This window comes from Nyctibius grandis, chromosome 23, assembly GCF_013368605.1.
Source record: "Nyctibius grandis isolate bNycGra1 chromosome 23, bNycGra1.pri, whole genome shotgun sequence".
NCBI lineage: Eukaryota > Metazoa > Chordata > Aves > Nyctibiiformes > Nyctibiidae > Nyctibius > Nyctibius grandis.
In genome coordinates this window covers 6,552,047-6,566,439 of record NC_090680.1, presented here as the reverse complement: position 1 = coordinate 6,566,439, position 14,393 = coordinate 6,552,047, and the positions used below count along the sequence as shown (strand labels likewise).

General features: G+C 36.3%; 1 protein-coding gene across 1 annotated transcript in view; it reads left to right on the top strand.

The window, feature by feature from the left end:
- Nucleotides 1-14,393, top strand: part of ABI3BP (ABI family member 3 binding protein) — a 160,824-nt gene that overhangs the window by 77,963 nt on the left and 68,468 nt on the right. Inside the window, exons 18-24 of the mRNA XM_068417343.1 lie at nt 506-571; nt 954-1,019; nt 2,508-2,582; nt 4,205-4,261; nt 5,735-5,809; nt 7,631-7,696; nt 8,231-8,317. Coding sequence (XP_068273444.1) covers nt 506-571; nt 954-1,019; nt 2,508-2,582; nt 4,205-4,261; nt 5,735-5,809; nt 7,631-7,696; nt 8,231-8,317 — 492 coding nt within the window. The remainder of the gene's footprint in view (nt 1-505; nt 572-953; nt 1,020-2,507; nt 2,583-4,204; nt 4,262-5,734; nt 5,810-7,630; nt 7,697-8,230; nt 8,318-14,393) is intronic.

Sequence of the window (14,393 nt, the reverse complement as noted above, 5' to 3'; positions counted from 1 at the left end):
TGAAAGATATGCTACAATTCTGCAGAAGAATTGCCTTTGGTCACTTGTTTGCAGGCATTTCTTTACAGAGTCACCAGGCCTTATTACTGCCAGGGACTAAGATTTCTGACCCACAGAATGAAGGCTTTGGGAGATTCTAGGGAAAAGTGAGATCAGATCTTTAATTCTGAATCTAAATGTGGGTCTCTTGGCTCCCATGTTCCCTCTGGAATGACTGTTGGCATCTTTCAACAAGATGCAAGGTAGTGGTTTGGTGAAGTAGCCATTTAGCTATTTTTCTGCTGATGGAAAGCCATTTAGCTACTGATTTTCTAAGAATATTCTGGTAGCTACAACCATGGCAAGATGGTTGCCTGCTGATTTGATCACTGAGTCACAAGATACTTGCAGAAAAGGCATATGTTGCCCTAAATACAGACCTCTGGGGTGCTGGGAACCGGTGCTGCTTGTATGCTGTGGTAAGACTGTGTGGATATCTCAAGATGATTTCCATGTCTGATTGTAGCAAGCCAGAGACCGGACCTGAAATCCACCTCGTCTGCTTCACCAGAAACCACACGGACTGTGATGGGTAAATAGCCAGTGATTCCCTTCCTACGTTGATTACTTTGGCAATGCTTTTCTCTGCAGCAATGAGGCTGTTCAGATGTTTTGATGTCCTGAAAAGTGGGTCAGTGATGCCATTGGTCCCTTATGGCTCCTGATTAGAAATTGCTCCATTTGTAAGCTTTCTGCTGCCTTTTTTGGGGTTCCACTTCTAGATTTACTCTGTTGCCTTGGGCTTCCTATGCCAGTTGAAAGAAAGCATCATGCTACTACAGAGAGAGATGCTGTGACATGGTAGCCTGCCCCAAGCAGGGCCACGTCTGCTTGTTTATTGCTCTGTCTTGATACCACCCATATGACCAGAGCCTGTCTGAGGACCTGAAGGTGGTTTTTGTCTTTGATCTTAGCTACTCGAAGACCAAGGCTGAAGTCCACCACTCCTTCCTCCCTGGCAACCCAGCAAAGTGTGATGGGTAACTAACAAAATCCCTTCTTTTTCCATTTTCTCCACTCTCGCTCCCCATCACGCCTCCCACCCCAAACCACCTGGCATCCTTGTCGTCTTCCATGGAGAGTCTGAAGACTTGTTAGTGCAGCTTGGCTTGCCGAGGCACTCACCACACTTGTTCTGTGATTCTCTTCTTTGATCCCATGCTTTTTTCCATTGCTGACAAGCATTTTCTGCAGACAGTGAATGACAGCTTGTGTAGGGAACGTAGCAGTGCACCTTGCCTTCAGCTGCCATTCCCCTGCTGCTTTGTGTTTCGGTAGCAGGTCTTCCTTTCTCTGACTCATTCAAATACAACAACGTTCTTAAAATGCAGACTCCATCTGGGCTGGCACAAGAGGACAGCACTGCAGTTCAGCTGCCCACCAGGGTTTCCTGGTGCAAGGGTGCAGCTATTGGTTGCTTCACCGTGGACTTTCAAGGTGGCTGATTGTCATCTGCCCACACTTTTACATTGCCATCACCTGGAAGTGGGAATGCTCTGCTCCACTGCTACTTTTGAAGTCACTTCAGGGTTTTAAGAACGATGCTTCTTTTCAGCTTTTGGTGAATCACGGCGTGTTTCTTCAAGTTTGAAAACACTGGCAGCCTTTGGTGCCAGGCTGTGCTGCTGACCTAATTTGGTAACAATGTCTCTTGCAGATCTGGTAACAATGCAAGAGGGAAATAATACCAAGAGATATGGTTGAGCTTTTAGCTGAACTCTTATTTCTCTTGTTTATTTTGGCCCATGAGGTAAAAGCATTACGTGAGCAGCCTGGTAAGCCTACAAACCTGAAGTCGAGTGCAAATTAAATTTGTAATGAACCATCTTAAGTGTCTTACAATGTTATGGTAGCACTTTAGTCTGTAGAAGTCTTGCTTTCATACCAGCTGAGATATGTCATGCACTTCAGGGTCTTTTCCAGGGCAGTTACATTTCTTCCTTGCATTACTTAAAGGACTTTTCTTAGCTTTCTTATTTTTACAGTGGAGAAATCAGTTACTTGTAACTAAAACATATAAATTTGGCTGGGCTAAGGGTATTTCTTTCTCTTTCCCTGTCTGGTGATGTTTTCTGGATCACTTTTTTTGTTCTTTTATTTTTGCTTATATTTAAAGTAGGATTTGTTTCAGTCTCATTGTCTCAAATTTGCTTTCTGTTTGCCTCTCTTTGCCCAGTGTTCTTGCGCTCTTTCAGTCTTATAATCCTACTAACCTCATGGGAATTTTTTTTGCATTCTACTTGTGACATTCCATTTCATTTTTTGCATTACATTTATGTGTTTTTACACATCTTTGCATATTAACCTCTTTCTTTTTTAAGTTTTGCTTATTTTGCAGAATATATTTTTATGTTCCTTCAATTCCTTATTATTTGGACACTAAACCATCAAGTTCATGGTTGCAGATGACGCCATGGTGTGATGGTTCATGTATCTTTTAAATAACAAACCACAATTTTTTTTTCCAGCCTCACATGACTTTCTTCATGTTACTTCCACTCCCCAAACATCAGCATCTGCAAAAATGTCAGAGCAAGAGACTGGTAAATGGCATTTGTTTTATTTCCAATCCTTGATCTTTCTTGATATTTAAGTAGTACTATTCCAATGTTTGTTATTTGTCCTGGCTTTTTAACGTTGTCTGCAGTGGTCCTTCATTGTTCATTAAGGCTTCATGCTAGTTGTAGCAATTGCCGGTCTCCAGCAGTTTTAGCCTTAAGTAAGTGATCCTGATATGATCTGGCTATTTCTGGCTAGTATCATATCACTGAAGGGTTGTGGCAGGGAGACTAGGGCAGAATTTAGCAGATAAAAGGAAATTGTCAAGCTTTGATGCATTTTGTGTTGTCAGTATAACAGTTATCCTCTGGGGAGGGAGTGTTTTGTCTTTAGCTAGTATGCACTTGTTAAAGAGATTTGTTTGTTGAACATTTGCTTCCTGTTATAACCTTTTCAAGTAGTCTCTAATATTCAAAAGACTGCTGCAGTACAGCATTTTGGTACTAAAATTATTTTTACAGTTATTTCTGCTAATAATTTATTATTTCTCCTTGTTTATTTATGGAGAACATAGGTTTTCTCAGGCAGAATATGTATTTGTATTTGAGTATGAGTTTTTTCCCAGAATGTGGTCGTAAAAAAAAGTAGAGGATTGCTGTGAGGTTCTCATCTGTGTTTCTTTTCAGGCTAGGATGATTTAAGCAACTGATATTTTATTACATTGTTATATCAAACATCATTCTCTTTCTAGGGACCAACTTCAAAATCAGTTGTCTTAATTCTGCACTATACTATGCTGAGACACATAGCAAGCATATACAGAGCTGGCTTCTGGGTGAAAAATTAGTTGATGCTTCTTCATCTCCTCTTGATATGTTTACAAGTGGTGTTCAGTAACGTAAGGGCAATGAGCATTAATCTTTTTGAATGCACTTACATAAGTGCTATACGATGCTTGTGTGTCAAAGATGCATGTCTAATGACCTGATTGAAATATCTTTATTTATAGACTTGTTGAACAGGCACAGATTACAAGGAAACATAGGACCGTGGATGCTCCATGTTTACTAAACGTACAGATGCAATATTAGGAGTCTCAGGAAGGATTTGGTCCTTAATTTTAAGTGCACAGGTTCAAAAGTGCTGGTTGGTGTAAACTGTAAAATACTTCGAGAATAGTAAGGCCGTGTTTCTCTGGTCAGGATATTTAAAGTAGGATATAAATCTCAAACAACGTAAAATTAATTCAGGGCTGGGTTTTCCACACATTTGCACTTTTGTACTCTTATTTTGTTGGTGTAGAGTTGATAGAACAGGTGGCTGAATTGCTCTAAAATCAGTTTGGTTGGTTATCCACTGTGTGCAGGAATGAGTAGCTGCCCAAGGTACAAAGCAGTGGTGTATCAGACCTTGAAGTCTTCAGTGTAAAACAGCTGTATATTTTTTTGGTCCTTTCAAGCTATACAGTCCAGCTCAGTGCTGATGATTTTCCATTTTAATAATTCTAAAACTTACTAAATGGATAGTTTCTTGTATTAGTTGCTGTGTTGGTTAAGTGCAACTTGGTAAACACAGCTACAGAAAAAGTGAATTTGTTAGCATAGTTGTGAGAGGCAATGTGATCTAAAATCCTAACACACGAAAATGACATATTTCTCTGTTACAGTAACTATTCAAGCACCTTTCAAACCTGTTACATCTGACAACAGTGAAGTAGAATTGGGTAAACGATCATTATCTTTTTTTGTGATCTGGAGATTAGCTTATTCCAACATACATGTATTGTTCATGTTTTCCCTAGTCTTATTTGTTAAACTTTGGTCAGCATTCTTCTAGTTTCTCATCACAGATAAATTTAGAAAAGTCTTAGCTTTTATCTGTTGCAGAATTCACACTGAACACAAACATGATGCAGCTGTGTTAATACTCCATGGGTGGCACTGACAGTTATCCTGCCTCTGCATTAATGCAGTATTTTTGTTTCCTTTTAAAGTTCAGAACTCTATTTTATCCAAGGTCATTTCAGTCAGATCAAACTATCTTCATTAGATGGAAAACTTTTAGCAGCTAGTCAGGCGTGACTTTACTGCTCTCTGCAGCATGATCTCTCAGAACTATCACAGCAATCTCTCTCAATGTAAAGAACTGGACTACCTAGATTTCTTATTACTTGTGCTTCAACTTTGATCAGACATGAATGTTCTTAACGTCAAGAGCACCAGCTCTTCAGTTTTTCATATACCACTGCCCACAGAAATAGACCATGTTTCTTTCATGCCGGCTGCATAATTTTTCTAAAGGAAATGGTGATTTTAGTGATCTGATAGAATCTGGTTTTTTTGCATTTGTGTTTTCATTAAAATATTGGCATAAAAACATAAAGATGTTTTTAAGCCATTGTTTTAAGACATTTTCCACCGAAGGATGGTCTTCTCAATAATCCTGTTTATATCAAAGTAACTTTGTGGCAGTTGTGAGGAAAATCCGATCCCTGGGCAAAATAGGAATTTGTTGACTATGTTCAGGAAAATGTTTTGATAACACCTGTGTGAAGAATGCCTGCCTCAGTATCTCAAGACTTTGATTTGTTAGCTGTTTTGTTAGCTTCCCAGAGACCAGCTTTGATAAACATCTCTTTCTTAGCTGGTAACCACATGTATAGCAACAGGTAAATAGCACATGCTTGCATTATAGTTACCACTTGCTCATTACTGCCCTGGACTGTATTAAGACCAGAAGTCATTATCTTTCAACAAAATGTGTTCTCTCAGGTTTCTTGTGAAGTACTCTCAAGTCAACTATTTCTTTTTATTAGCAATCTGCTCAGGATTCTGCTCAGATTGAATAACTGAGGAACTTATATATTACTGTAAGCAGTTTTGTGTAGGTTTAGTTCTTATTCAAAATTTTCATTACCTAAACTCTTCAAAAGGGTACAAATTCTCTGTCTTGGAAATGTAATAGGTGTGAGAATACTGCTGTGATCGGACTCATGTTGTACCTGTTCCACAGGAGACATCAGCTTGGTTGTTCTTCTGTCAGTCATCCTACAGCTGATTCTCAGGCCGTTTACGGCCTTGATTTTTTATTTGTATCAGTGTTTCCTTTTACAGAACAGCTTCTGCCAGCTAGGTACTGTGGCATTTTAGTGGCTTTGATGCCACTGCAACTTTTAAAACTCAGATTCTTCTTTCAGCTTCTGATGAAACACAGCCTGTTTCTTCGAGATCCACAATGTTTGCTATTCCAGAAATGCCGTCGACAAAATCTGGTAATGATATTTCTTGAAAATGTAATTTTATTAGTGTTAGGAATTCTCAAAAGAAATGTCCTTACAGTTTTAGTTGTATTGTCAATTTACATTTCTTTACCTTGGGGTTAATAATATTACAGGAAGAAGGTGATATATTGCTGTATTTGGGATAACAACATTGAAATAGTAGGCTTTTAGGATTATCATGACACAGAATACTAGAGTATTACAGTTATATCTTATTTATTTGGTAATTTCATATTACACACAGATTATAATTTTTCTGGAAGTTTTAAGGACAGAGATGACTCAGATTATCATTGTTTATTTGTACTTTGGTTGAACATGAATTTACTCATACTATAATTACTGATTTACATCGATATTTAGCCCTGCCCCAATTCAGCTGTCCTGATTTTGCAGAAGTGCCATATCAACAGATTCCCTGAAATCAGTATAACTACCAGCAGACACCAGTGGATAGTTATTCTAAATAAATAGACAAATAACAGTACTTTTGTCACTCATAATACTCTATTTGTGTAGTGTAATTTCCCTAAAATCTTTTGCTTCAGAATTGTGATTACAGAAATATTTATTATGTTAAAGGGTGATTTGACAAGTTCAAGCTGAACATGGTATTTGTTTGGTTTGGTTTGGTTTTTTTTACAGTAACTGTTCAAATACCTTTGCAACCTGTTGTATTTGACACAAGTGGAACTGGGTAAATTATTGTGATGTTTTCTTAATGTTTAATATGATAATTTCTCAGACAAGTACCAATATGTTTTCTTTTACTGGCTTCTGGTTGTGAAAACTTACTCTTCAACCTCTTTTATTTCAGGTTTTAGGATAAATTCTAAAGCCTATCCACAGCTCATGTTTTATAGAACACATATATATTGTCGTTAGGTTAATATTAATTTTTCTGGCAATTTTCCTGTCTCTCTGTGAATGGAATGGTTTCTTTCTAAAGCTGAAAATTTTATATAACTTCACGCTGTTTAAAGTTGTTTGCACTGTGATTGTTCGTTTGATGGAATTTTTTTCAGCATCTAGCATACCAGATGCCCCTTCCCACCTCAGTTCTGCTGTCTTTCCCTGATTCTGTGATACTGCTTTAGGTTGATACCATGTACTTTTGTTATGCAGTGAACCATTCCCACATGATTTTTAAAACTGCAGGCTAGGTGGATTTAAGGTATATCCCACATTGCATCATGTGTATTTATGAACTAAATGATAACTTTCTAACTTTGATGTGTAGTACTGAACTTTTTTGTGCAGACAAAACAATGCTGCTTGTAACTTGAGCTATTAATTTACTCTGTCTTTGCCTAAAGAGGTAATGTACAGTCTCTTTTCTGTGCCAGATGTATACGTTTTCCAACTTGTGTGCATAAAGTGATGTTTTTAGGTTTAATTAAGCCCTGATTCATCACTTTATGCCTAATTTCTAATGTGAAGGCATGCTGTATCAAAATAACTTCAGGCATTTGAAGCTTCTTGTTTCAAAGACTGATCTGGAACATTCAATCTAAAGGGTAGGGAAGAAGAGGTCTGCTGTCAGCTGTTGCTATTGAATAGAATTTTAAAATCTAATGCAGACAACTGGCATTGTAGTAAATGCCTCAAAGTTAGATGTTATGTATCACAATAAAAAATCTCCAGAAGGCAAAGAACAGAGTGGGCTACCATGAATATCAATTAGAAATGTGTATACAAGAAATCTAAAATAAATGTAGACCTTTTGGATCTGCTAATAAAAGGCCAAAGATCACCTTATCTGAAGACTGATCTCACTCACTGTTTCAAGATTTTTTATGTATTTGATCTTAGCTACCCAGGGACCAGGCCTGAAATTCACAACTCATTCCTCCATGGAAACCAGAGGGAGCGTGATGGGTAAATAACATATAATTCCATTAGCTTTTCCATCCCTTGCCATCACTTCCATTGGCTGTGGACAGTGCTAAGATTCATTCAGACACATTGCTTTGAAGACTACTTGATGCTAGGCTTTTTTTTTTTCTTTTCTTTTTTTTTGTCTCAACTCAGCCATTTCTGTGTAATCAAAGCTGAAAAATAATTTACCACACTGACTAAATAACAGTCTACAAAAAGACCTGTGCTAGTATGACCTTAATTTTTTTCTGTTAGTTGCAATTTTCTTTCAAAGAATAGGTACTTTAAAAAAAAAAAAACAACAAACAAAACAAAAAAAAAGGCCAGTGAGAAGAATTCTGCCTACCATGGCATACCAGAATTAACCCTATGTTATTTCACACCAGCTTCAGTATTTACGTAACACCTCATTTCACAGCTGATCTTTAAAGCTGCTGCCATCTTGCTTGATCTCACATCGGTATTGTCTTGAACTGCCCAACAGCTGCTGTGCAAATACTGTGGCTCTGAAGTCACTTCTCATTTTAACTTGAGATTTTCTTTCAGCTTTTGATGAAAAGCAGCACATTTCTTCAAGTTCTGAAACATCTGGCATCCAAGAAATGCCATCAGCTGTCCCTGGTAATACTTGAAAATGTGATTGTAAATTGAAATTCTCACAGAGATTTCATCATATTTTTGGTATATAGTTAGTTAAGTTCAACATCAATAATAATAACTACAGAACTGTCATAATTAATTTGGTCTCTCAAATACCAGACTAATTTAGGAAATTTTGTATGATGCTCTAAAACAGTAAATGCTCTCTTCTAAATTTGGTCTACATTCCTAACATATTTACAAGTATGTATTTCTGTGCTTAATGATAACAGGCTTTGGCATGTCTTGCTACATATAGTAGTTTTCTTTTTAAGTTGCAATATTGCAGATGGCTAAGAGTGAAAATTAATATAAGTTTTGTTTAAATCCTGAATGAAATTGTTCTAATGGTTGAAAGTGTTCAGTAAGTCCCATAGAAATAACAGGATCAACAGCAATGAATATGTAAGCTTCAAAATAGTGGAGAATGGATCCTTAAGTCCTTTCATTGGAATATACTTAAAGCAGTTATCTAAGTTAGATATTTTGCTGCCAGTAAGTGAGACCACATAGGTCCAAGGCTAATAGAAACAGAAGTATGCTTATCACATACATTGCTGTGTTGCTTAAGTACAACTTTTTAAACTAAACTGCACACTATTGTAATTAAAGAAGATATTTGCAACAAATTGATCTTGAGCTCGCGCCTCTATGGTAGACGTGATGCTTTCAAACGCCCTTGAAACTCCAGTAAAATTAAACTGATTGGATTATGGTATTTTCTTGACATTTAAATTACTTACAGTTATTAATATATAATAACCTAAAGTACATTGTTTTCCTGTTCTTCCTTGTCAACATTTATTCTTTAGGATTGTTCTACTTCCTGTGTTCAGAAAATAAACTAAAACTTACCAATGCCTTACAAAATGACACCAAACAAATGCAGTTTTATCAATGCTCAGCGTTTGCTGTCCTGCATGAAGAAATATTTAATTTCCTTTCAATAATGACAATTCCACCCAAAGTCTATTTCAAGTTGTTGTCAGAACTACCTTGCAGTAAAAATTGGACTAAATGAGTATTTGACAGGAAACTTTTAGTAGCTGTCCAGCTGCCTGTAATTGCAGGTTAATGGCAAACTTGCAGATTCCAACACTCTTAAAATCAAGAAATGGAGGTGAATTAAGTTTTATGCATTTTTTTCTTCAGAGGAATTAATCAGCATTTATCATTAATACATCTTCCATACTGAGCAATAACTTAAGATCAAGTGCATTAACAGAAAGTTTCAGTAATGGTTTTCTATATATGGATATAATAGCACATCCAAGTTCAATTCTTTATTCTGCATGCTTTGCCTGTAGAGAAAGTTATACTGCGCTCTTTTCAAATCAGAGGGGTCAATTTCCCAACGCTTACAATGTCTGGGGGAATGGAGAAAATAATGTCTGATCTAGTCTGGAATTCAGCATAAACATTTCCATGCAAAGATAAGTCCCAGATTTCAAGGAGAGTTAAAATCTGATTAAATATTATAATAATGTTTAATTAACATATTCTAGGCATAGGCTTGGTATGAGATGAGAACCATTAGCACATTCAGTTGTTTGCATTTAAAGGACTGCCTTGGAATAACATAAGGATTTCTGGTTTTTAGTTTTGCATGTGTGTGTTGGGGAGGGGAGGAAGGAATAAAGAACAGCGTGAATAGAAGGTTCAACTAGAGGAAGGTGAGGAAGTCCAGCTACACAATGAGGACTGCAGTGAAATAGTTGCTTACATGTTATTTCCCCTGGAGTGGGTCTCTTGGTAATCTTAATAATCTCTTTAAAAAACCTATTGCTTAGTTGATCACTTGTTTATTAGTTGTTTTCAGCAAATGTGTACTTGCCAAGGTTCTTCAAGCCTTTTTGAACTCTTCTTCATTTCTTGAAGACTGATTAATGACTTCACACTTACTGCGCTCTACGGAGCTACACAACCCACAAAACTAATGTGGTTATTTGGGTAATGAACAATACTTTCAATCCAGACTTACTTTTTTTTCCTTTAAAACTGCAGCGTTATCACTTGTGCAGAGACTGCCTATTTCAAGATTGCTTTCATATTTGATTTAGCTACATAGGGACTAGTCCTCAAATCTGCATCTCATCCTTTTTGGAAACTAGACAAACAGTCATGGGTAAGCAATGTGGGATCCCATTTTAGTTTTCGTCCTTCTTTCTGCTGTGAACACCTTCTAATATGTCTGATTCTAAGTCTAAATGGCAAGCCTGTTAAAGAACTGGTTTGTGTCAGTCACTTTTTGATCAGCAGCTAGAAAGCATTTTTGGTACAAAGTGCTAAAGGACCATTCTTTTATACCAACTTGTAACAATTTCATTTTTCTGTTAGTGTAATTTAAACTCCAGAAAGTATAAAAGAAGAAGATTCTTAGGAGTTCCGTCTAGCATCAGCTATTGGATCCTCTTGCCACCATATTGGGCTGCATATCTTTCTCTTTATTCACGTAATACAGAGAGGACTTTTAAGCATTTGGTATCTTGCTTGTGTTTGCAGCTATATCATCTTGATCAACACAACTTGTGCTGGGTAGTGTGTTGTGCTATCCCAGCAACAGTGAGATTCTTCAGCATTTTAAATCCAGATTTTCTTTTCAGCTCTTAATGAAACACAGTTTCACAATTCACATCTAAAGCATCTGGAGTCCCAGAAATACCATCAGTCCAATCTGGTAATGACATTTTTTGCAAACTGAGTGCTCTTTAGAGTGAGGAATTATCAGATGACTTACCACTGTGCTTTTGGTGAAATGTTGGTTTAATTTTCCTTACTTTTGGGATAAGAACAACTGCAAAATAAAAATTCTACATTAGGTGCTACTTTCATTTAAGGCAAAGCATATTATGTTTACAATGCTGGATTATGATTTTTTTTTTTTTGTTCTTAGTTCACTTTTCAATACTGATTTGGTACTCTTACCCATAATTGCCATTGACCAATTATATCTTATTTAATATAATAGAATTTTACAGTATACTGTCCTGGACACTTCTCTGCCTGTGAAATACTGTGAGGCTGGTAATCGAGCTTTAACTTCTACTTTATATGCAGAGTATCCTGATACAGATAACTACTGTATTGCTTGAAGTTATACTGCTTTTTATTTTACATTTACTTTATTATTACTCTAGTGAAGTTTTGTGGCTAATGGTATTTAAGACATCTTCCTGGTCAGTTACAATGTTGGTGTGTCTGTGTCGTGTTTAGGGAATTCTCTTTGTAGATTTATTTTCTGTTGACTGTTCATGTTCACTTGTGGTTTTAAAAGAGTTAAAAAGTTGTATGAGTTGTAAATACTGCAGTTGTGTAGAATTATTCAAGTATATTTCTCATGAAGGAGGACTCAAGCTATGCTGTACTGACAAAATTCTTACTAGGGAGATGAAAGATAGCACAGTGGGCACTGCAAACCCAAGTTCATTTTTTAATGGCTCAAGACTTGGTAGTTCAGGTATGTCTAGGAGAAAAAAAAAATGTTTATTTGGGGAGATAAAAGGTTTGTCAGCACTCTGCATGTATCCTAAAGAATCAAGCCAGTTTCTTTAATATTTTCCTTCCTCTATAGGACAAATTTAATGCTGAACACAGGAACTCTCCTTTTCTTCTTTTGGTATACTCTGAACCTTCTCTTCTACTGCAGACTCCTATAGATATTTGCAAATGTTCTCTAGTATTCCCCTATATGCCAACAAGTAGGTACTCTGTTTTATATTTCCCAACTTAACTGCTGTGTTTAACAATTCTTCAACTCAGTGCTATTAAAGGTGCAAACACCGGCTAGGTAATTCAGAAAACATATTTGTGGATCTCTTGTTATACCCATTTTTCAGCCAACAGAATGAAAACAGAGAGAACAGTAAATAGCCCAGAGCCATGGAGAAGCATGTAGTCAAGTGGATCACTGAAAGGGAGAAATTTCTGAAACTCTTTCAATCCATCCCCCTGTCAATCAACTCTACAAATGTTTATTGCATTTTTGAAGGATTTTGTTTTCTTAGACTGGAGGAGTCTAATGGAGTTCTTTCAGAACAAGAATTCCATGTTTGAAATTTTCTCTTTGTTGGTTCATCAAATCTGTGCTCTTCCAGTTTTCTTATGACGTGTTCTTGCAAGTGTGATGGCAGTTTCAAAATTTTGATTTCATTTTCTGAGTTATCTACTATTTGACCTATCTTCTGCTTGTGTTAAGAATTTGCTCTACGTTTTTGCAAACTCTCTTGTCTTTTTTGACAATATATTCTTATACAAGTAAAGGGATTTTTATAATGATCTTTGCATTTCACTGTTGTCTTTTGCATATCTGTTCACTAATTTCTGGAAAATAAATATGACTATTCTTTTGGCTCATGCTTGTCTAACTGTGTGGATATGAGATTCTGTCTTTTTGAAGTACTTCATACCTCTTCAAGATGAAAACTTGCTCCTGTAAATTAAGGAGATGCTGTTCCATTAGATATTCTTACAGATTTTGGTTAAAAAAGCACAAACCATTTTTCTTCTAGTAGTTGGCTCAGCTCTTGATGGAAATCCTTATTAAGTTCACCTGTATGCACATTTCTGCAGAGAAGTTATTGTTTCCTTTTTTTCCAGGCATATATTATTTTAGCCCCACAGTTCAGACTTTTAAGGGTGATGAAGAATATAGTAATCAGAGCTAATTAATTGTTTTTCAGAATAAATATAAGGTGGTCATTTCCAAAACTTGACAGTATCTTTGATGTGGGCTGAAGTTCTGACTATATATTAATTGACCAGTTCTCAATTTATAGTTTGAAAGTATTTGTTAGATGCTAGGAAATGGATTTTTTGGGATCTGTCATATATTTCAGTTAAAAGGCAGCTCTGGAACATCACGACTGCGATTATTGTCTACTAGGAGCAGTGTTTAGCTAGTGGTTGAGGTTTTTTGGTAATATGGAGTGACAAAAAATTGATGTATAATTTATTTGGTAGGGAAAGTATACCCGAGAAACCACAATTTAAATACTGATTTATTTAGATGTGATTAAAGTGATGCTTTTATACACATAGAGAGACTGCCATAACATCTCAAGACAGTTTCCATCTCTGATCTTAGCTCTCCCAAGACCAGTCCTGGAGCCCACATCTTTTCCTTCTCTGGAAACCATGAGGACAGTGATGGGTAAACAGTGATTCCATCATAATTTCTATCATTTTGGCAATACTTAAATATAAAAAGCATTATTTTAAAATTTAGTCAAAACCTTTTGATTTTTTTTTCCTGTTAGTGGCAATGCCAAATGTGTCAGTAAGGTAGTCAGTCATTTACGTAAATGATAACGAGGAGATACTTACGTGTTAAGCTTCTCAATTCGTCTCTGTAATTTTCTGCTCTATAGGCCTAGTTCACTAAAAGGTTAACTGTTTGTATTCTACACTGACTCAGCTAGGCCACCCTGATTTTAAAATGGAATAATACTGTAATGAATACAAATATTCATGTAAAAAAGCTGAATGTAATATAGGCTTCATGCATTTAGAAGTCTGCTGACACTGCTTTGGAAAAAAACCTGTTCATATTCAAAATCTGAAGGCAGTTTTCTCATTTAATCTTAGTTACTCAGAGACCAAAGCTGAAATCTACTTCTCCTTACCTTTCAAGCGAAGGAACAGTGGAGGGTAAATATATTTTCATTTTTTTCTTTTCCCCTGCCATCACTTGACATAATTTTCATCTGCTTTGAGCAATACCTAGGTTTACTAATGCACTTCAGCTTGCGAATACACTTGCCATACTAATGATATTATTCTGATGTTTGAACCTATGCTTTTTTTCCATCACTTGAAAGATCACTTTTTGCAGGGACAACTGGCAAAAAGAATTTGTCACACAACGCCCGTGTGTTTCTAGATGCAGTTTTTATTTTGAAAATTCTTTCTGGAATGAAATATTCCAATATAGCAGAAATGTAATTTTACTTCTTCTTAGTCTTGCTGTTGATGTGGTATAGCTGTCTCATAGATTCCTTACAGGACATCAATTACTTTTTCCTCTCTCATTTCACTAACTTGAGCACTGAAGTTCAAGCTT